Here is a 24,376-nt window from a genome sequence, read left to right as displayed (position 1 = left end):
TGAGGTTGTCATTGCATTATGTCAGAGTTAACAGACTTCGAACATGGGCAAATTGTTGGAGCACGTATGGTAGCTTCCGTAAGCAAGGTAGCCGAGGTGTTTAGTGTTTCAAGAGGTACTGTATCGAAGATTTATTCCGCATATTTGAAAAGCGGAAAAACATCATCTGCTAAATCACAGCGCGGACGAAAGTGTGTCCTGAGTGATCGTGACAGACGATCATTAAGGACAATTGTGACGAAAAATAAGAAGACCACAGCTGCAAAAGTTACTGCTGAAATGAATGTTGTGTTACCGAACCCTGTGAGTACCAGAACAATTAGAAGAGAGCTTCATAAACAGGGAATTGCTGGCCGTGCTGGCAATTGAGAAGCCACTCATCAGTGATGCTAATGCCCGTAACAGTAAAAGGTGGTGTTTAAGTCATAAAGCCTGGACTATAGAGCAGTGGAAGCGAGTAATATGGTCTGACGATTCTTCTTTCACATTGTTTCCCACTTCTGGCCGAGTTTACGTCTGGAGAACGCCATCTCAAGCCTATAATACAGACTGCTTGTTGCCAAGAGTGAAACATGGCGGGGGTTCTGTTATGGTTTGGGCAGCCATATCGTGGTTCTCTGCTAGCCCCATGATAACTGTGTCAGGGCACATGACTGCCAAGACTTATGTGAACATTTTGGCCGATCAAGTTCATCCCATGGTACAAACTTTGTTCCCCGATGGTGATGGTGTCTTCCAAGACGACAAAGCCCCTGTTCACACAGCTCACATTGTCCAGGACTGGTTTTCTGAGAACGAGGATGAGTTGTCCCATCTTCCCTGGCCACCACAGTCACCAGACCTGAATATTATCGAACCTTTGTGGTCTACATTGGAACGGAAAGTGCGTTCTCGTTGTCCACCGCCAACATCGTTATCTGAACTTGCCACCGTTTTGCAGGAAGAATGGTATAATATTCCCTTGGCAAACACACAGGAACTGTATTTATCCATTCCGAGAAGACTGCAAGCTGTTTTGGATGCCAACGGGTTTCCTACACCATATTAAGCAAAGAAACATGTTTTTTTAAAGGTGTTTCCATATTTTTGTCCAACCCCTGTATATCTAATGCGCAATTAAATATGCAACTTCTAACAAATGCCATGCATTGTATTTAAAGGGTATATTTTTTCTGAAAAAAAAAGATACAGGTCATGATTAACATTTTAAAAATTTCATTTTAGTTAGTGATTTATTATTAACTTACTCTAATAAATTATAAGCTATGGCTCAAGGGCGTTATCGCTATACGTCGCAGATAAAATTTATTCAATACAGTAAAAGAAATTCTGCTAGACTATACCAGGAGAAAAAAAAAAGAGCTGAGCAGGAAATATATCGGATGGATAAAGTTAACTGATTAAGACTTCACTCTTTGTATCCATGAGATCCTGAATTACATATTCAGGAAAAAATTCTGATCAGCAGGCAGACATAGATTCATTAAATGTAATCTTATTTGCAGGAACATAAATTAAACATAAGTAATTTCCTTTTCCGAAAGCCATTCAGCGGCAAAAGAAGATAAGAAGAAATAGAGAGAATTGATTAACCAAGAAATGACGCAAAGAGATATCGATAGTACTAAGGAAGCTATGAATTTTTTTAACTCAGTTAAGGAGAAAGTAAGGATTATTCGAATATGGAAAAACCAAGAAGTATTTTAGATAAAAATCTCATACTCCATATCAGAATTTGTCATACTGTATGCAATGATTTGTTTCGTCTCCATTAAATAAAACTTTAAATAACAGAAGATATACAAATATTTTAAAAGCAAAATAAGGGTCTGTTAAAAAAATAAAAATTTACCTTTGGAGAGGAAATGTTTCTGAAAGTTTATTTCTCAGTGAAACATAATTCACTTATCCACACCCGAAAAGTCTTAAAAAATATATTAGTATACATGAAATATGTAACTTTAAGAATTTCTGCTTTTACACTTTAAAAAAAAAGTGCTGATGATGAAGAAGCGTACAAAATAAATACAAATGACCTGCTTTTTTCTTTTTTTCTTTTCTTGTTTTCTTTAGGGGAAATTTGCGCAAGAAGGACTGTTAATTTCATTTTGGCATTTTGCGTTGATTCACTATAAACGGCGAATCACTTTTTTAATTGATGCCAACAAATATTAGAACTCTAGACTATATTTAAAAAATTAAATAATGAAGAATCTGCATAAACGTATATATGTTTCTTGCATTTTGATAAAACAACGGTACCTAGAGCCATCCAATTTTGAATAACGTACTTCTCCACCCGATTATCGGCATCAGGAAGCCCAAATTTGGAATTTGTTTTATAATCTGTTTCATATTTTGTACAGCATTTATGAGTTTTTGATTAAGAAACTCAACGACTTCAAAGCGAGCAATAGCAACACTTTACCCAAAAAAAAAAAAAAAAAAAAAAAAAAAAAAAATCTCCAGGGCGCGGTGAATCGCAAATTCTCAAGATATGCTCTTTTAAATAATTTTCGATATTGCTGTTGAATTGAATTTTACGCCTTTAATGCGAAAAAAATTATATTTAATAAATAAAGGTAACACACAATATGTTAAAATAAAAGCCCCTTTAGAGCGTAATATAAAATATGAAAGCTTTCAGATTATTTTTAAGGCCCAAAAGAAACGCTAGTCACGAAGGAAACATTATCTCATCTGTCAACACTGCACGGAATAAAACTTTTTTATATCCAGCGTGCCGAGACTGTCTATCGAATATTCTAACGATATGTTGTTTTTAAATATGTGTGTGATTTTGCTGATGAATAGAATTTTATGTGGCGTAAGCTCCAAGAACGTGATATTTAATAAATAAAGTAAAACAAGAAATGTTAATAATAAAAAGACAAAAAAAGTTTTGTAAAAACCATTTTTAAGAGAAAATAGAAATGGTGAATCAATTCACATTGAAATGGTAAACTGAGAAAGACCGAAAAAAAAAAAAAAAAAAAAAAAACAGAAAAATGTATGCTGACACTGTATCAGGAATTCTAAACGTATACTGCTACACTGATTTTAAAATTTTTGTAATTTTGCTGTCGAATTGTATATGGCGTAAATGCGAAGAAAATTATGCTTAAAATTACAAGGGGGGTTGAAGGAGTGAGTGTAACAGCAGATTGGTAGACTACAAGCTTATCGAGGGCCTGAAAAACGTTACAAAACCCTTTTGGGTAACCGTTAAAATTCCAAACCTTTCAAAAAAATTTTTCTTTTTTGCAAGATTTCCCTGTTGTATATTTCAGAGAAACGTTTGGAGCTATATTCTGAAATTTAAACGCGTACTTAAAATTAATCGCTGTTTTCCTATAATTAATTTCTATTAACTGATGGAATTGCATGCTTCTCCACTTATCAGACGCTAATTTTGTGACTTCTGCTATATATTAGTAAACTGATACATTCATTATAAAAAATAATAAATTAAAAATTAGATTAATTTAAAAAAAAGTCTGAAAGCTTTCAGATTTTACATTACGCCTATAGAGGCGTTTTTCTAACGTTTTCTGTGATACCTTTATTTATTAAATATCATGTTCTTCGCTCTTAAACCATTAAAATTCAATTCAGCAGCGGTATTGTTGCGTTTTTCTTCTGACACCACTTGTTACGTTATTTCCTCCCTTCATGTTCTTACGGGGTTCGTGAGGATTTTGAGTGAATAATGACAATACTACTTGATGAAGTATCGAAACACACTTTATTGGCCGATATTAATTAGGACAGCTCCAAAGTCACGTTTTACAGTCGTCTAAGATCTACTATAAACGCGCTAACACAATCAGCGACCCATCCTTCAGGTTATCAGGCTATAACGGTGGAGACAGCTTCACTGTAAAGCACCCAAGTACAGCTCCCGACTCAGCTCGGTCATTTTCGGAACTCCACGTACTCTCGAGACTCTCTACGCTACAACTCGCGATGCACTCCACGTCACACAGAGCACGACTCCAGGCTCTTCGGTTCAGTCTTTCCCTGAGCTCAACACGCTCTCTCGACGACGCACTAACCGCGATACACTAAGAGACTCTTCGATGCACTCGACGACCAACTCGGTGCTAGACTTCGAGACACTCGCTCAGTGACTGACTATCATCTCGCTAGACGAGGCCCACACACTCGATACTAACTCTCTCGCACTCCAGATGAGGGACTCTGACTCGCCTTCTCGATGAAGTAAACTGGCTACGGACCAGCAGAGTTTATATTATAGCTTTCGGCTTGTGTTCGAGAACATTCTGGGCTAAACCGGTAAGAATTTGTTCCAGAAGGTTCTCCAACCGTCTATGGTATATCGCCAATCTTATCGCCAAATGTTGCCAAATCGGCGATTTCTCGCCAAATGTTGCATCTTTGTTTTCTCCTTGCCATTTTATGGCAACCCTAAAATTGCTTTGCGGTAAAGCTATCTCACCGCGCCTGTACATTTCGTAACAGTATCAATATAATTTTAAAATGAGCATAACTTTAGAATTTCTGATGCACAGTCTCGCGCCCCGACGTCAGCAACGTATAATTTTCAGAGGTATTTTGAGACAACCTGTGCCACATAATTAGTATTCAGAGCCTTCTGCAAACGTATTTTCAGTAGTTTTCATTTCTTAACTCACATTGAGAAAGCCTGGCAGAAAAAACCATGATTAAACAAAGCCTGGAAGCAAGGACCATGGTTTCCGCCTGGAGGATAATTGTGACCAGTGTGAGTTACAGGCAGAGACTCAGCGTTGACAGTGCTCAGAGTGTTGACAGATGAGATGACGAGCTCTTTCACACTTAGGACATTTTTGGCTATCCATTACAATTTACCTCTGAGCAAAACCATGGGCTAGAAAGTTAACAATGAAGGCACGCAGGAGTTCCAAGCCCTAGAAGAAAGAACTACAGTTTCAAAAGCAGCAGAAGGCGATAGCGAAAAAAAATATCTTCAGAAGAAGAGGATGAAAAAAAATTACCCTAGTTCTGTGGTCCACGAAATTTGTTCCAAATGGGATAAGATGCAGTTTTCACGTAACGATGCCACGAAGCAGTAGCAAGCTACAGCACGCGCATTTTCAAGGGCAATGCTGTGTCTCACTTTAGAAGTATTTTAACTTTGTGTTGTCGCTAAGTGGACAACACAAAATTGCACAAAATTTGAGTGAAATCGAGTCCCATTGGGTCTCAAACAGAGTCGATTAGCGCTTAGGGGGACAGAAAAGAAAATAAGACGCTTCTTCAAGATAGTTAGTTATCTATTGTTTTTATGGAAAACAATTTCTCATTTAAACAAGAAAATCTTCCTCACCCTTTTCCATTTATACTGTCTACTCTGTACAGACAAAAATTAAATTAAGTTTTCCTCTGTTTTACCTGCTTAATCTTGTGCTTATTTTCTTTTATATGTAATGATTTCCATTGGTTTTTGATTACGAACTTGTGCTTAAAGTATACTGTTGTAAAGTTTAAATAAGTAAGTACCTGTGGCCAATTAATTAATCCATTTGACATTAATTCCTACAGGGAAATTATTTCGGCTTAAAATCATTTCTGTTGACAAATCGCCGTCAGGAATGCATTAAGATTACTACTCGCGATTTCACTGTAAAGGAAAAATAGACTAAGAACCCATCAGTTCACGTGGATACGTACTGGTGACATCGAAAGGTAAGGAAACATAAGCATTTTATTTAATTTCTTCGGCGGAAATGAGAATACTGGAAAACGAAAAAAAAGAGACAAAGTAATTCGATTACTTACCAAATAATTTCCATCGCAACCCATAGAGTTATGAAAAAAAGGCGAAAGAAAATAACTGGAATTGAATCCGTCAATCTGTGGTTTCTTGATAGATAAATGATACAACTACCTTTTTCTATTCTACCTTTTGTAATACTTATTCTACCTTTTGTATGATTCTACCTTTTGTAATACTTAATTCAAAGCTAATTAATCATTTTAATTACTGAATATGAATGCTTATGAAGACGACAATTACTGCTTGAAGCTTCTAAAAATGGTAATCACCAATGTGATTACAACCAGAACCAAGATTACTCTTTTAAAATTATAAGTTAAAAAGGTACGTCTTGGTTTCCCAGAATTTTTGCGGGAAAACTATCCTTACGCAATATTTTAGAATAAATGCAAAACGTATTTGTTTTACTAAGAATAGACCTGGGTTTCCAGTAGTCTTGCAGGGTCTGCAAAAACCTTTGTACCACAAATAAGATTACACTTCTACTTTTCCTCATCTGTGACAGATAAATTACGTTTGCAGACACGGCGCTCAAATAAAGATTGAGAAGAAAAGGAAAACGCATGTTTTCTTTACTGAATCTGTTCCATTTTGTCTTTGTGTAACTTCGAATTGGGTGATATTTTTATCTCGTGCACAAGTTCTTTCAATTTTATTCCACAGTTCCTTCCTAAGCCTTTTTATTCAAAAAATGTTTAAGTATTTGTGCATTCATGTATGCGTTTGCGTCTCTCTATTCAAACGCAGAATTTATTAAAAATAAATCTAACGCTTGAAATTCAATGAAGCTGTTCTAAAATATCTCAAATATTGAAATGAATTTTACTAATGAGCCAGAAAGAGAAACAAATAATTGCTCACTGATGCAGATTTAAGAATTAAGTGGGAATAAAACTCAACATTAAGATTACTGACTTCTTTCATTTTCATAATAAATATGTATTAAACATCGTTGCAAAATAAATAAATGTTTAATTTGTTTTTTTTTTTTTTGGTGATTTTGTTTCTATGTATTTTCTTACTGCTGTGTATTTAACTTTATTTTGTTTCCTTTTTTGGTTCATTTCGTACGTCAAAGGTGTACTTATTTATTGCGTATTTTATTAAATTTTAAACGTGTTGCAATGTATGTTTAATTTGTGCATTATTTTGTAAAACGTCTAATTCCTAGCCGATTAGTGCTCACCAGCGGCCGAGCGGTATTGTTGAACACTGTTAATTCAGTCCAGGTTTCACGAGTCCCATGTGGTCTAGTGGTTAGGATTCCTGGCTTTCACCCAGGCGGCCCGGGTTCGATTCCCGGCATGGGAAGTTTTAGGTTCCATGGTGTAACGGTTAGGACACTGAATGCAGCGATCCGAGTTCAAATATTGGTGGAACCTTTTTGAAATTCTAAGTTCTAATACTATTTTTCTTCACATTTCAACACCTGTGTTCCAGTTTACTGGTTTTCAAGCAGCATCGCGCGGGGTCAGTTTCTGGGAGGGTGACCTTCCACGTGACTGGCTTCGACGAATGATCAGCTAGAGTCTAACGACAGGACTCGTTACGACTATACACAGGACGTTTTTCGCCCCAGCTGGACGGCTCACGCTTTTCTAGCCGCTAGTAGCAGTTTACGATCCTTTATGCTACTCTTTTCTGTCTTTTCAGCTCCCAGAACCAAAATTTATGTAACTGATTTTGATATTTTTATTATGATTTTTGTTGTTTTCACATTTTTGCTCTAGAGAATAACTGGTTACTTCATTTCACATCTTTCGAAGCCACCAAACGTTCTACAAGGGGTAAGACCTTCGGGCTAGGCATCCTGGTGTCTCAAACACCGTTCTACTGGGGAAGTCCAGGTTTCGAATCACTGCGAAAGGGGTGGCTGTATGGACGTTTTCGAAGTTTTCCCCATGTGTAACATGTACACGAGTCAGTTTCCCTTAAAATGACCTCCACGGAGGCATATCTTTCCTTAGTCAGATGTCAACCAGCGGCCAAGCGGTAAAGTCGCTGAACATTGGTAGATTGGTCCGAGGTTCGAATCCCGTGTACAGGATGGCTGCATGGACGTTTTCGTGGTTTTCCTCATGTGTAACGAGGAAACGACGAGTCAATTTCCCTTAGAAAACGACAACCCTCATACGAACCAATTTCCCTTAGAATGTCCTCCACAAAGGCATCTACCCCTCGAGACAGCCGTAGGCAGACAGCCCTCGAGGCTTTGCTGTAATTAAGTAGACCGACCCTTAAGCAGATAGCCCTTCAGTTCTTTGCCGTAATTAATTATAGCAAACTAAACCAATCTTAGCTGCTTGGTTTTCAAATTGTAAAGATAATTCTAGTAGAATAAGAGATATGGATAACATCCCGCGATCCAACTTAAGCGTTGGCAAGATAGTGACACTTGGCGATTTCTCGTCAACTTAGCGACATTTCGAAATTTTCCAGAAAACGCTGTCTTGAAACCTAGGACTGCTTTTGTGGATTGCTCCAGAAGTAGAGAAAGAGAGCAAAATGTTCTTTTGAAGTTGTTCCGCGCAAGGAATGAGAATAAGGTATTCTATAAATTATCAAGAACCTGATATTGTCTGCTCTACAGATCATACCATGATCGCTTTTATGTATTGTGTGAGCGATTGCGCGGACAGATCTTTAGCGGGACAGGTTTTTCCCGAACGACGTAACGCTAGTTCACAATGCGATTGTATCCATTCTATGCATTACTTTTAGATCTCTATTAAATTTTAGTTGACTTTGTATTTACCTTCACTAATTATGTCTTTTTTAGTATCTACATTTTATTTGTCGTTTTCTGAAGTTAGTACTGTGATGTTTTTATGAATTACGGAAAAAAATCTATCACTTACAGAAAATCCAGTTCTATAGGTTCCAATTTTATAAGCTTCTCCTGGCGACTTTAAAAGGCATATGAAAAACAACCATCCTGCAGTAAACATTGTGATAAAATACAACTGACTTTAACCGATGAAAACGAAAACGAAACAAACAAAGCATAATAAAAATGTTTTTTAGGCATTTAAGTTCATTGTTTGCAATTTATAACAAAATGTCTAATGAAATATATGTTCCATGACTATGCTTTGTGTATTCTTTAATAAAATATTATGGTATACTTTTGAATTATTACAAACTTTAATTCCGTTGAAGATAATTTGACCTAATAAAATTCAATTTATAATGTCATAAGGTAAACTTGCTTATCAGGTGTATTTAAAATATTTCATAACCGAGTTATATAAAGGCAAAATAACAGACAACAAAATTGATTTGATAGTATTAATTACGTCACCCCGCAAATCAATCCAAAAATGCGCTCTAATTTCAAAAGCCTAAATTGATTGGGAATTTTTGCTTAAGTTTATGTGATAAAAGTGGCCTTTTTGGCAAGAATACACTTAATTTAGAAGTCAAACAACAAAAATCAGGGTTATATTTTCAAATTTTATACAGGACTAGTTTCTCGGCTGCAAAAGTGCAAATGAACGGTATAAGATATAATGATTAGATAAGATAAGAAAGACTTTTGCGCTTTTGCAGCTGAGGTTGATGGCTCGGTAAAACCATCGAAACTAGTCCTGTAAAAATTTGAAAATATAAACGCTGATTTTTGTTGTTTGACTTCTAAATTAAATCTTGTTCGGCGTGTTATTGTATCTTAAGAATAAGAATACACTTGTTGAAGTGTTTACTTTTGCTACCTTTTCCAGCTGATCGGAATGGATTATTGTTAGTCTTAAATCCAAAGATTCAAAGACATATTCCAAAATGAACTCTGTTTAAAAACAATTCTTTAAAGGTCAGAAGAACAGGAAACATCCCTATACAGAAATGTTTAGCGGCGAAAATGAAATAAAAGGTGGACGTCAAATTTGGCGACTTCGTTGTTAGATAAACTTTACTTTGTTGCTCGTGATCATGGCCGGTGCGCAGTGCCGAGTTTGTGCAAGTCTCTGAATTTGTTTAGGAAAAGAGATTGTTGTGCATATGGGAGAACAATAAAGGGTTTTCTTTTTTTTTATATCTCACATAATCTTTTTTAATAGTTGTTTAATAAGTCTAATAATTAGTCACATAATCTTTTTTTAATAGTTGTTTCGTTTAGTAGTTTAATAAATCTTTTTTTTTTTTAATTTTTATTTCAAATTGCTAAAATTTGCTTTCCTTTGACCTGCTGACAATGCTTGCAGACTTACGACAAATATCGATATTTGACGACCTTCTAGAAAAGAGTCGCCAGAAACCACCCTCTTGTGTTCCATAAATGAATTTTACCGTTCTTAACAACAATGTTGTAGACAGCAACCGGCGAGTTGCATTGAAACTATTAGTCTGTTTTACACTGATAGTTTTCAGCTTAAAAATTATTAATTTTGATATAATCTTCATTTCGGTGTGGTTCCATTTTGTCGATTTTGGTGATCTACGATATTCCTCGCAGGTTAATCGCCTGTTCTTGTGCTCTCTTTGAACTTTTAGCCGTTTAGGATTCTACGTAAGAACTGTTATTCATTATAAGTTAGAACTCACTTTTTCCCGTTTATCTGATGCAGTAGCTATCTACAAATCTCTATCATGCAAAACCTCTATCACTTAAGGAGCTATTTACAAACCTCTGCTAGGCGGATCGGGCTGAGCCTAGATTCTAACTAATAAACTAACGATGCAACAATATGTCATGTGTTAAAAATTGAAAAACACCCATGAAACAATTTGACTTAACCAAATCGGGATTATGCCTTCCCGTCGTTACCGCCATTGTTACCTACAACTCTGCCTATTTTTGGCAAGGTTTAATCTAATTAGACTAGCAATAATATTATTACATATATCAAATCTAATTAGTAATTGATATTATTGCCAGAATTAGATAGTTATTACCAATCAGTATGTAAGGATCCTAAGTTTTACTAACGTTTATTTTATTTTAAAACTGTACTATCACTTCTTATTTTCTACTTCCGGCCACAATTAAATGCTTTAACTTGTTTATGAAAATTGTCTTGCTAACGTCCAAGTACTTAAGTTGTTGCTTTTTGCCAAGAGAGAGAGAAGGAGCTTTAGGAAGCAAGCCGCTAGCCACTGCAGTTTTACGAGTTTTCACTCGGTTGCTGGTTGCCTTTAAGGCCAGAGGTTTAGCCCTCTTGATATTTGAAAACGTATTGTAGTTTCAGCAGCTCGGCGTACTACATACGTACCCCTTTTAAATAAAGGCGAGTCTTAGTGCTAGGCATTTGTATACTAATTCAAAGTTAGCTTTTAGTTAGAGTTTTAGTTAGTGGTTTTATATTACGTTCAGACCACAAGTGGATGGTCTCTGTATCCCGAAGTTCGGGAATACCTGTAAAGTATTGAAAATAAAGGGTTTCGTATACCCTTCCTGCTTGTTTTGTCTACTTCACACATTCTTGAACATAGCTTGAGTAAGCTCCCTGTTCCTATTCAGGACCATTCATGTTTCCAAAGCAAAGCAAGAGAAACACAAGTCTTGACAAGATAACCTCCTAAAGATTAGTCAACTCTGCAAATATTTTTTTGCTTGTTTGTTCAATTACCTACTTTTTTACGTTCCATATGTTAAAATTACGAAAACAGTCGGAATGATGGTCTTTAGAACTGACATGGCCACCACTATTGATGTAAATAGGTTGTACTTACGCACTTACTTGGGCATTTATAGAGCAAGTTGGTTTGTGAAATGTCCCCCTCGCTGAGTCGAACTCGCTGCCCTATCTCGGGTCTCTTTCGCTGCGTAGGGTCCTCTTGCGGTAAAATGGTGTCTAGGTAGGTACTTTTAGAGAAGGTGTTGCGGGCGTAGTGCATGATGCTGGCGTAGTCGTATGGTAGTCCCAGTGACGTCACTTCCTCCTCCGTCAGTTTGTTGAAATTGTACTCCTGACCTTGCAAGGAGAAAGCGTATAATGAACGATCGGTTAGGACAAAACATCAGTAAAAGTACAGCAAAGTAATAATGTATATATGTTACCGTGAAAGACCGAAATTGGAGAATGTCGACTTTCACCTGAGAATGTCAACATTCACCAAATACGTCGGTGAAAGATCAAATATTTCTTTACATTCTTGTACATTCGGACCCTCACCGGTGTATGTCGACAATCACAGATATGCTCTGGTGTAGGTCGAAAAGAGAAGAGTATATGTACACGCTGCCATTCCAAAAGGAAGTGTTCCACAAATAAATGCAGTTGCAAAAGCAAGGGCCTCTTGTGCAATTCAAAGTGTCATAATAGTTTAAGTTGTTGCAATAAATAAGATTTGAATCACATAATTTGGTAAGTTTATAACTTCTATTATTTTCCTTTCGCATTTTGAATGTACTGTGTGTTTTAAGTTCTTATATTCTTAAGTTCTTATTCTGCGTCTCAAGTGCGTTTTTTCGCGAATGAATTACGGAGAACGAAATATAATATTCTTATATGTTCAACATTCACCATTAGTACATGGTGAATGTCGACATTCACCGGTGTAAGTCAGAAATAAGAGTATTTGGAAAATAGTTCGGACATACAACAAGCGACTATGTGAATGTTGACATTCACCGGTGAAAGTCGACATTCTCCAGATTTCGGTGTTTCCCCGTAACATATACAAAGAATTATTTTACTACATGTATGTCTACTATAACAATGCTCGATTAACCGCGCAATAGCTGAGCCCTGTTTGAAAAAAAAAGAGTTTATTTATTGAGCAACTATGTAAAATTTACCGTAAAACAAAAGTGTCTACGCAAAACAGGAAAACTAAAAGAAAATTTCATGGAATAATACAACTCACAGAAGATAGTAGGTCATAGTAGGTGAATCTATTTCTGTCTATAATAATACGTTTCGCATTACTGCGGACTACAAACACGACCGTTACAGTGTTAGCTTCCCAGTCTTGCAGATTTTTTTTGCTCCTGATGAAGAGGGACCTGTACCTGTTTGCCTTCCAAATGGATTAAGACATTGACATAAATCTACGACAAACTCAAGGCTGTTGTTTTACTAATTTACATACTCAAGTTGTTATTGAATTTATAAATATAAATGAGAAAAAATTTCTACAGTTTTAGTCCAACAACCTGAGGCTGAATAATTTCACTCTTTTGGGGTAAGACTCTGTAAAACTGAGAACCCTTAACTTCGAAAAAAAAAGACCTAAATACTGTCAGAAATCTGACTGGAAAACCCACATATTAAATTAAATTAAAACTTTCTGTAACCTTTCCGCTATCATCTTATCTATTTTATTTTCAACTCAAATAATTCCCCCCCTAAATATTTGTATATATTATTTTAGGGTGAAAACTCTATAATAAAAACATCAACTTTAGAACTACTAAAGGCTAAAGAGGAGAGCAACATATGGATTGAAATTCAGTATTACCTATTGTGCTGAAAGCAAAGCTTTGCTTAGCCTTGCCGCGCAAAACTCCTATACTCTGTTGACATTTTGAGCTGCGAACTGCATTGTTGGCCGAAGAATGGAAAGAAGATTGATATTCTATTCCGCCGAGAAGAGGAAATCCGTTTTGTTACTTTATGCTGCAAAAGTTTGGAGGGCATTTTCTTCGCTGAGGAAATTGGCAATGTGTGTACTAACAGTATTTGACAGGTAGCAATTCTCCAGACAACTTAAAAGAAACACGTACAGAAAAGCGTAAGCAGAAGAATGTTATTTTTTTTTATATGAAAGAGAAATTCTGAGAAAGTCCACTTTTATGTCATTCCAAAAAGCATAAAATTCTAGAAACTTAAATGCTTTCATATTGTTGTAAATAAATTTACAACAATATGGAAACTTACTTAAAACTAAATACTTCAGTTCAATTGATTTCACTGTTATTTTCATGTAATGATGTAATGCTAGGACATTTTTTTTATTTTTTGTTTTATGCAATAATTTTAGGATATAGTTTTTTAATTAAATCTGTAGTTACATAAATGTATTTGTAAATATATATTTCTTATGCAGAATTGTAAATCTTCTTATTCTGAAAAGACCAACGTTTAAATTGTGAAAACAGCTCTATTATTAGCTCAGATAAAGACAGAAACTCTTCTGATTAGCATTAACAACAACGGTCGTCGACAAGCTGACGACATTTGACATCAAGTTGACGATATTCCTGAAAGTTTTCAGAAAACAAAATTTGAAGCTGCAGAAACGAATTTTCCAGAAACTTCTAGAGGGATAGGTAACACTATTATAAATACAGTTTCAAGAGTTATTCAATTAGCTCAGACTTTAGTAGTTAGTAACTTCAAAGACTGGAATGTTTTAAAGAGATAAATGGGGAATAGTGAATTAAGTATTAGAGTTTACTCTGTGAGTGATGCCAGTAATCTGTGATATTTATGTGTTCGGGATGCTTTTCTTTACCTTTGAGTTATTTCTCCTTACGCTATTTACAGCTATTTATTTTTTTTGTGTGTGACATTATTATTAATAATAGTCTATGGGTTTTGTTCATCTGGAGTGACTAATCAACGAATCTGTACACCTCTACAGCATTTTCTATTGTTTTTGGCATGAATTATTCCTCCTTCTTGAGTATTTTTCACTGATTTCGTATTAACCACGGTTTTGATTAACCGTGAATTAGCCTTGTTTTTCTTTTCCCATTAACTGCCTTTAGTAGAACCGTGGTAACTGTGCGCTTCGGATTAATGGCTCTATGCACACCAAAGTCCTTAACCTGGCTTTTATTTGCTCAAACTTTGCCCTAGACTTATATTTCAATTTACAAAATGGTTTTAAATGATGCAAATATTCATGTTTTAGCATATTTTAATTTAAAGAAATCAATTTTTTATAAAAATTACGATATCTAAGTTTTTAAACATAAGATTGCTGAACAATGGTAGTTCGACAGAGGTTCAACTCCGGCTGATAGGCTGCTTGCAAAGAAATATTTCTGGTTTTCTCCATGTGTAATGTGTATAAGAACCAGTTTCCTTTAGGAATTCTCCGTGAAGACAAACGTTTGTTCATGCACATAACCCTTACAAATTATTTGTGGGAACAATTATAGGACAACCACTAAGCGGCATGAGTTTTAGCTAAGTTATAATGATACATAAGTAATGAACAAGTATACAAAACCGCTGAGTATGGGTAGTTGGATTCGGCGAAAGTGCTAGATATGTGGGCGTTTTCATGGTTTTTCCCATGTGTAATGTGTATAAGAACCAATTTCTCTTCGAAAATCCTCCACCAAAACATAACTTTCTTTAGGCAAATACTTTTAGTGTTCTCCAAATAATCCAAACCAAACCACGCTTATATTAGTCATCCATCTTTTCATGTTATAATCTTTTAAATGTTTGCCATTAATTGCACACATTTTATGTTAATGGCCAGCTTAAACTCTGTGTCGAGCAATGTAATGAGAAGTTTCTTTTACTCTTATTATGACTAGCTACCTTAAGTTCTACAAATATTAGGTATCTTTTGAAAGCAAGGGATGTGAAAAAGGAGCAAGACCCCCATCGGGAATCGAACCACAGATCTCTCGAATACTCGTCGAGCGTGCTAACCACTACACCACGAACACATGCTAAGAGGGAGGGATAAATACCTTATATACTCTCCCTTTTAAAGGGCGACTGAGGAATAGGAGACCTAATCGCTAAATCCTGGAGGTGGAGAATCATCATCCACCACCTATTTTAGTTCGGGCGCCAGTGTGGAGATATTATATTATTTTGAAGCAGGGGAGATGAAAAATGAGCAATGCCCTTGCCGGGACTCGAACAAAGGACCTCTCTAATACACGTCGAGCGTGCTGATCACTACACCACGAAGGCATGCTAAGAAGGCGGGAGAAATACCTTATAAAGCTGCAAATAAATGCTTTATTTACTACATTCATTTGGCAAATAAATGCTTTATTTACTACATTTATGAGTATACAGTTCCTTCATTTTTCTGAATTTTTATATGTTGGTTGAGAATACGCCGGATGATTATCATGGATTATATGACAGCATATGGATTAAATGATATAATGGATTCATGGATACCATTGATACCATGGACTATATGGTATCATAGATTATATGCCTTGGATTATATGTATAAGCCGTATGATTATCCACAATGATCATTACATATCATCGCTGTGGATGATAGTGAATAATCAGTTCATAGTCTATCAAAACATGAAGTATATTTATAATTAAATGTGGGTAAAAGAAGAACGATATAGCATAAAACATTTTATTTTAATATTAAAATAACTTAAAAAGTTAATTAGCAGCAATTGCTAGATTGTTATTTTGACAACTCTGAAATTGTTATACACTGGTTGGTGAAATATTTTTAATTAAAACACATTATTTTTTCATTGCGTCTCTAGGGACAACACAGCGTTAGAGGTCGACAAAACACAAGGAACAGTTAGATCAAGGCTCGAATTTCTTATATTTTTTGAGTTTTTCTCTATTACAGCATTTTCTGAACTTACTAGAGCATTGGGTGATACATTTTAGGGCACTTCAGAGCATTTTATAGCATATTCGACAAATCAAATTAAAAAGTAAAATTATTCTCGAAGTAATACAGTCTTCACTCCTATGAACTCATTTTGCAAGCATGCGTTCTCCACAGAAAATTGAATATGTAATTTGTTAGTCCTATCTACACTTCTAAGAGATCTTTCATGTCGGCATTTCTTAGCTCTTTAATAACTTTTGTGCATGTTCAGTTCCCTAAGTTTATATGCAGAAAGGAAAAAACTGTTCCAAAGGCACATTCTTGGAATTACACACTCACAGCTGTGTGCAATACATTTTGCTACCTTGATAAAATTCCCCTGTTTTCTTTTTCTGTTCAGCTGGTATGGTCCGTCGGCGGGAAGTTGGTGAATGACCTTGAATCTTCCCATTTTTAAAATGGCACTATTAGGAGTTCCGTGGACGCAAAAGGCATTTGACGGAAATTTGATGGAAATTTGACGGCTCCAAATAGTTTTGTTTCAAACGCACCACCGAAACGAGCAGTGCATTTTTAGAATTTTCGAGTCTTGGATGCATAGATTTTGTTTAAATTCTTTTGCAAGCGGGTAAGACAGAAAATATTCCTTAACATATCAGGTTTAAAATAGAGCTTAAAATATAATGATACGCCTATATCAAACAACCTTACACAACTATAATACGTTTGTGTAAGGTTAAAAATTCGGAAGAAAAAATAAAATTAAAAAAAAGTAATTGTTTGAGTTTTAATCATTTGTCAGTGGTGTCATTTTCTATACTGTAAGATTCTGTACTGCGTACTTTTAAGTTACAGTTGAATGTGAAGAATCTTAAGAACTGACAAGCGAATAATCGCTTGAGTTCGCGAGACAGTAAATAAAACTTGAAAAGAGTTAAAGACCCATTATTATTCCAATAAAGTTTGACAGAACTCCGTCTTGGAATTTTACAATAAAGCCGCCACTCGGACTTGAACTTAGGAAACTAAGAACTAAAACTTAACTACTAATCTTAACTATAAAGATATAGCCGAAGCTGTTAAGATTCTAACCGAGTTGGCCTCTTAAAGCTGAATAACGGCGAAGCTATCAAGGGCCTAAAGTATGGCCGAGCGTAATAATAGCTTAAGAGACAGAAGCCTAAAAAGGCAGACGCGTGCTAGACAAAATCCCTGGTTCTCTCTAACTAACACAGTAGAACTTCACGGTTAAATACATCTCCTCAATTTGTATTCAAACACGATTTTAAAAATACGTTCTGGCCGGAAGTTGTAATTGAAATTCAGGAAGACAGGAAAGGAACTTTAACTCAAAATTTAATTGTTAGGAAAATTAACATAATCCTTACAATACTATTAGTAGCAGCTACGCGGCCAGCCTCCGTCTGGCTTTTAAATGTACTGAAAAAAAATGCCTAAAGGGAACACCAAACGTTAAATTTAAAAACTGCGGAGATTTTTACTCTCCTTAACAACTTTATCAAAAATAAATAAAATAAAATAAAAAATAAAAAAAAGTATTACATATAACAAAATTACAATGAAATAATCAATATCCTTTAATACAAATATTAATTATCCTAATAAATAAATTAACCAACTTCCCGTTGCAAAATCTTAAGAATTCAAATGGTGTAAAGGAAGTTAAGAACTTTGTTTTCTAAAAAATCATGGAAAACTTTTTATATAATTAAAATTATATATAATTAAAATATAATATAAAAAGGACAATGAAATAAGCAATAAATCTCATATTTTCAAGAAAAAATAGTCAGCAGCCCATTATCCAAAGCAATGAATGAAAAACTGTTACCAAAACCACATTTCTAAAAGAATTAAACTATTCAAAATGATGCAATAAAATCGAAAAGATAAAATATAAAAAAGTCCGATCCGAATTTTGAAAACATTGCTTCGAGATGCACCTATATACCAATTTTGTAGGCCCGGGCTTACGTGAAGCACGAACGAAAGACTCACAGACAGAATATTTCTTCTATTATATGTAGAGATGTTTTATTTTTGGATATTATTAAGGGCACTTTTTTCCATTTTAAGTGCCTTTTCCGTCCATTTTCCGTTTCATTTTCAGTGAATCTGTTTTCAAAATCCGGGCCCTGGTTATAAACATTTTTTTCAGTGTTGGACAGCTTAACTCAGCTACAGGCTTTCAACGGACATTCCGAGAAACAAGCTCAGTTCTTGATCGATTGAAACACATATCACAAGCCACCATTACAACCACCAACAAGCAGAATAAAAATTTTATTCGTATACCATCGATCAATTTGGGATAAATGTCATCACTTGTGGTTATCCGAATCATTACTCTGGATAAATGAGTTAGCCTCCGTATTCGCTTCATTTGAATTCCTTTTGCAGGTATTTGTTACAAATAACGTCTATGAAAGAATCTATGGCACTGTAGATACCAGAAATGTTATAAAATATAAATACATTATAAGCAATTACAAATCAAAGGTAGACCAATAACATTAAAATATTTTTAGGTCAGACACAGCCATTTTATTATCGATAGAAAGTAAACACTTCAATAATTTTACTTTCTGATCGCATTTTATTTACGATTAGCGTTTTTATTTACGATTTATTTGCGATTTGCATCCAATCAAATTTAGGGATCTTTCGTCAAGGCTGATTTATTCACGTTTCAAATGTACTGTTACATTTGCAATTGTTAACAATTGTCAGTATCCTACAGAAATTGGCAATTGAGTTCAATTTTAACACATAATACATATATTAATCCGAATGTGATAGTTCAAAATGAAACTGCATTCGCAGTTGTACATATTAATCATGAGCAACTTCATGTATTAAATATTGGATTGATATTTTGGAAATCATTGCACTGGAAATTTTGTACTTTTATGTAAGTGGATAAACATGTGGGATTTAATTTTGCTAATATATAGAGAGTCTGATTCTTGTTTGTTACAGGTAAAACTGTATTGAGCTCAGATGTTTCAAGTCCAAAGTTCGGCCATGGTGTCAGCTCAATTGGTTCGGTGTTTTGGAGCATTATGAAAATTGTTAATGTTGCACGGAGTTAATTATTGGGATGTAAACCTAGACATTGCTATTTCCGCTTTTTTATTTCCGATCCTAAGTGTGACTTACCATAGGTCCAGCTCTTGAGCACTGAGCTTTTGGCGCATATTTATGACTTTTGGATAGAGGTGGCGTTGAGATATCACCCGTCTTTTAAAGTTAAGATCTAAATTGGTGGGTTTCCGAATGTGTAGGTCACTTGTAAGTGGGCAGAAGAATAGTAATGGTCTGCATCTCCTTTGACTCCACAGACGCAATTGCCGCTATTGGAAAGGTTCCTTTTGAGAAAATAATCTGGATGTGGGCCATGACCGGTGAGGTAGGAAGGGCTTGAAGCTTCTAATTTCTGTGCCGATTTGGAGGAATAACTGGTTAATGCTCCGGCCCATTGTAGCATTATTCCACTCGTGGCTTAGATGCTTTTTAGGATTTGCCGTTAGTTGCGATTTCAGAAGCTTGATGTTGAGGAACTCGCCTTCTTGAGAAAGAGCTTCTATTTTTGCCAGATTGTCGGCGGTACCGTTGCCAACGTTGCCGCTGTACTCTTTGATCCAAGTTACGGTTATTTCAGTATTAAGATCTGTAGAAATTTTCTTAATTTCTTGGGCCGGGTGAGAACGGTTGTCTGGATTGCGGATGGAGAGTATGGCTGCTTAGCTTTCTGAGTTAATGGATATTTTGAAGAAAATGTTTATTGACGCAATGCTGATGGCAACTTTTATTGCTGAGAGTTCCGCTTGATGCATGCTATTGGAGTTGTTTAAGTAATCTTTCCATCTTATTTCAGAGTCCAGATGTTGTTGCTTTAGAAATAATGCTGGACATCCGACTGTTCCTCCGATTTTTGATCCATCAGTGTAAGCTTCAATTCTTTTGTTTCTTAAGTCGATGTTCTTTTAGATTTTTATTTTGGTATGGGGATCGGCTGGATATCTTTTAGAACAGCAATTCTCTGACATTTTTAAAGATGTGTATACAAAGCAATTTGCTATTTATTTAAAAAACTGAGAATTGCAGGAATTCGGCATGCGCACATCTTTGGCATTGCCTGTGCGCAATTCCAAATTCTTGCAATTAGTGACACGATAAAAACAGGCTATTACATTTGGCGCACATTTGGTGACTGGCACTCTGTTAACAGAATAGTACCTTTAATAATTAGTGAATTAAAAATGTCGGGATGAGAATCCAACTAATAAGAAAGAATATCTGAACCTTACCTAGCTTGTTTCCGATACACATTAGACTCGAAGGTACTAATCAAATGCTAAACTATAACAATGAGTGAACTAAAAAGTATAAGTACTAAAAAGTGTTAAGTGTTAATAATTAGTGAAAGTGTTAGCTCAAAGAAATTGTAGCCTGATCTCTTAAACTATAGCCTAGAGCAATTAATAAACATCTTCCTACTAAACATTCTACTGAAAACCCAGCTTATGCAACGAGGGACAAGAACAAAAGACAAGGACTTAGACAAGGAACAACAACAATTATCATTCTGTCTCTAACAATCATAGTCAGGATACTATTTAAAATTTTTAAAAAGACAGCTTCACTTCGGATTGCATTGGGGATTCCAGACCGGCCACCTAGTGAAGGAAAGGTTAAAATAAAAGGAAATTCCCCGTTTCAAGAAAAAGTCATTGAGTTATTGCGCACGTCTAATATTTAACCCCATGTTATTCCTATGGAGAAAAATCTAGAAAACCTTTGACTGTTAGTTCGAAAATATCTCACCTGTTAGCATGAATTTTAACGCACATAATTCAGAGATAATGAAAAACAAATTACAGTCCTGATGTGCATTTAGCTACTTCAGTTATAAAGAAATTTGCGATATTAACGAAAATCTTGAAATTGGGTGACCAATTTAAATGAGAAACTTCAGAAAGCAAAAAATCAGAAAGAACAGGAATCAGAAAAGTTAAAAGTTGAATTAGAAACTTGAATAAGAAAAACTGCAAGTTGAATCCCCTTTAAAATTTGAAAGAACAAAAGCTGAAAGTTGAAAATTGAATTTGAAACATGAATCAAAAAAGCTGAAAGCTGTTTAATAAAGCTGAAGAAACATAAAACAGAAACTGGAAGACATAAAACTTCATATAATTTGAACTTTTCGAAAACACACTGTAAAATAAAATTAAAAACGCAAAACTATAACAGTATGCGTTCCAACTCCGTCTGAATCACGGGCACAATTTTATTTCACTAGAATAAGCATCTAAAATTAAAAATGTTTTGTAAGAATGCAAAGTTAATAAAATTGCAAAGTGCAACACGCACTTAGATTGAAATCAATACAAATGTTGTATGAAAGTTAAGAATTAATTCAAAAAATCATAACAGATGAAAAGGTTGTAGAGACATTAGGTTTTTTGGAAGCAGGAAAGATGAAAAATTAGCAATGCCTTTGCCGGGAATCGAACCACGGACCTCTGGAATACCGGCCCAGCGTGCAGAACCACTACACCACGAAGGCATGCTAGGAAAGCGGGAGAAATACCTTATATACTCCCCCTTTTTTAAAGGGCGACTGGGGTTTTCAGGGGCCCCAATCGCCAAATCCTGGGTGTGGAGAATTCAACACCCTTTTAGTTCGGGCGCCACTGTAGAGACATTAGGTGATTTTTTTTTAAGCCAGTGAGATGAAAAATTAGCAACCGCCTCCGCCGAGAATCGAACCACGGACCTCTGGAATACCGGCCCAGCGTGCGGAACCACTACACCACAAATGCAAGCTAGGAAGGCGGGAGAAATACCTTATAAGGTTACTCTTCAAACGTGTTTGGTATGTTTAGAAAGGCTAAATATCAGACAGTAGAAGTACACACATAATTTTCGACACGATTAATGATACAGTGGAATTGAATATACATTAAGAAATTCTTAATCATTTAAATTTGTTTGCGCCTTCTCCTACTGCAAAGCTGTTTTGTTCCTGAACAAAAGAAACATATGTCTAATTGTTCTCAAAATCGATAAGAGTTTTATTTAGATCAGAGTTTCTTAAACTGTTTGTTGCGACCCACATGGGGGGGGGGTCGTGGGACCTGCAGCAGGCTCGCCAAAAATTTTAGAAGTTTGGATATTGCTTTAACTTACCATAATAATTTTATAATTACCAAATATTCTTACACAATGTATCTGAATGTAGATAAAGGCAACACAATACAGACTAAGAAAAAACGAAAACGTTTCGACGGATTCTTTTTACTTTTTACTTGCCTTAATTGCTTCATTTTCCTTACTTTGCACGTGACGCTGTCATTTCGTCTGTTAATAATTTAAAATGTTCACATTGTTCTATATCTTAAAATTAGAAATTAAAGTTAATGACCTAAAACTGCAATAGTATACAGTACTTACAGTACAAGGGAAAAATTGACGGTTTCACTCACGGGTGTGTCGGATTTGCGCAATGCTTATAGGGTCCCACAACCTTTTTTGTAAATATTATGGGGTCCAGTAGTCGCGAAAAAAATCTAAGTCATAAAAAAATGGTCGCGACTGAAAAAAGTTTAAGAAGCCCTGATTTAAGTAAACGCTGAGCTATGGTTGCTTTTTAGTTACTTGTACGAAAAAGTATAACAATCGCGAAAGATTTCGCGTATCATACTTCAACGGAATTATCCATTTTGACCGGTCTCGAGATCCTTTGAAAGATTTTTTTTTGTGTGATACCTGTACATGCGAACATAATTACATACTCCTTTCCTCGAAACTTCTAAAATATTTCATAATGGATTCAGAAGGGACTTTTTTTTTTTTTTTTTTTTTTTCGTGACGGCTGTAGGTACGTATCTCGCATACCAAAACTATTAGCCGCAGAGTATTAAAATTTTGTATACGTGAATGCTGTAAAATTTAGTTGTATACGTTCTGTTTTTGTTGCAATCGGCAGCACCTAACGTATACCCATCCTCTTACCTGGCTCGGTGAGCTTTGTTTTTTATTCCTAAAGGTTGGCAAACTGTGCACTTTTTGCTTTAAAAGTGATCAAATTTTGTTCTTATGTTCTGGTTAAGATTTGTATGCCTTCAGTTATTCTGCATGTAATAGTTGTATAATTATTAGCAAATTAAAAATGAAAATGGCGTTAGTTCTAACTTGGGGGGTTATATTTAGAACTTTTAGCAGTATAGTGAATTAGATGAGTTATAAGGTATTTCTCCCACCTTCTTGGCGTGCTTTCGTGGTGTAGTGGTTTGCACGCTGGGCCGGTATTCCACATGTCCGCGGTTCGATTCCCGGCGAAGGCATTGCTATTTTTCATCTTTCCTACTTCCAAATAACCTAATGTCTCCACACTGGCGCCCGAACTAAAAGGGAGTTGAATGAAGATTCTCCTCGCGCAGGATTTGGCGATTGGGTTCTTTAAAAACCCCAGTCGCCCTTTTAAAGGGAAAGTATATAAGGTATTTCTCTCACCTTCTTGGCGTGCCTTCGTGGTGTAGTGGTTTGCACACTGGGCCGGTTTTCCAGAGGTCCGAGAGAATTTTTTTGCATCGAAAATTTTGGCTTTTTACCTGCTGGCCGAATTTGCTTGTTTTTGCGTAAAAATTCTAATTTTAATTTCAAAAAGTGTGTTTTCAACTGTATTTCATGTTTTAGGTTTTTCTGTGTTTTACAATTTTTAATTTTTATTAATCTTTTTAAATTAGAAGATTCTTTTTTAATGATTTTGCTTTGTATTAAAATTACAAGTTTTTATATTATCGCCAAGGAAAAGTATATTCGGAAACTTAGTAAAAAGTGAACTTTAATGCTAATGTAGTAATTAATTAAAGGTTATTAGTATTGTCAAAAGCAAGAAACATTTCTTTGTTAAAAGTAAATTTTTGAAAATGGTATAAAATGGAAAAAAAAAATAATTATTGCTATTAAATTATTTCTTATATATATAACATGTGTGTATTATACAATGCTGCATATTCATATATACACACATACTACATACTGTACATTGCTGGAATATATATAATGAGTATGGCTGGTAATAGTTAACTAGGCAAGGAATCTGCAGTTTCGGAAATGGTC

The 24,376-nt window shown here is 35.3% G+C and overlaps 1 protein-coding gene and 1 non-coding gene across 2 annotated transcripts in view; one reads left to right on the top strand and one right to left on the bottom strand.

Annotated features, from left to right (window-relative positions):
• The window catches only part of LOC118200447 (protein tolkin-like), a 584,765-nt gene that overhangs the window by 206,729 nt on the left and 353,660 nt on the right, over positions 1-24,376 (bottom strand). Inside the window, exon 7 of the mRNA XM_085819846.1 lies at positions 11,455-11,688. Within this exon, the coding sequence (XP_085675972.1) occupies positions 11,455-11,688 (234 nt within the window). The remainder of the gene's footprint in view (positions 1-11,454; positions 11,689-24,376) is intronic.
• TRNAE-UUC (transfer RNA glutamic acid (anticodon UUC)) lies at positions 7,019-7,090 on the top strand. The gene has a single exon. It is a non-coding gene; the product is annotated as a tRNA-Glu (tRNA).

Source organism: Stegodyphus dumicola, chromosome 7, assembly GCF_044657685.1.
Source record: "Stegodyphus dumicola isolate Sdum_Otavi_A_Nest chromosome 7, ASM4465768v1".
NCBI lineage: Eukaryota > Metazoa > Arthropoda > Arachnida > Araneae > Eresidae > Stegodyphus > Stegodyphus dumicola.
Note: the sequence above shows the minus strand (reverse complement) of the source record. Positions and strands in the feature narration are given on the sequence as shown.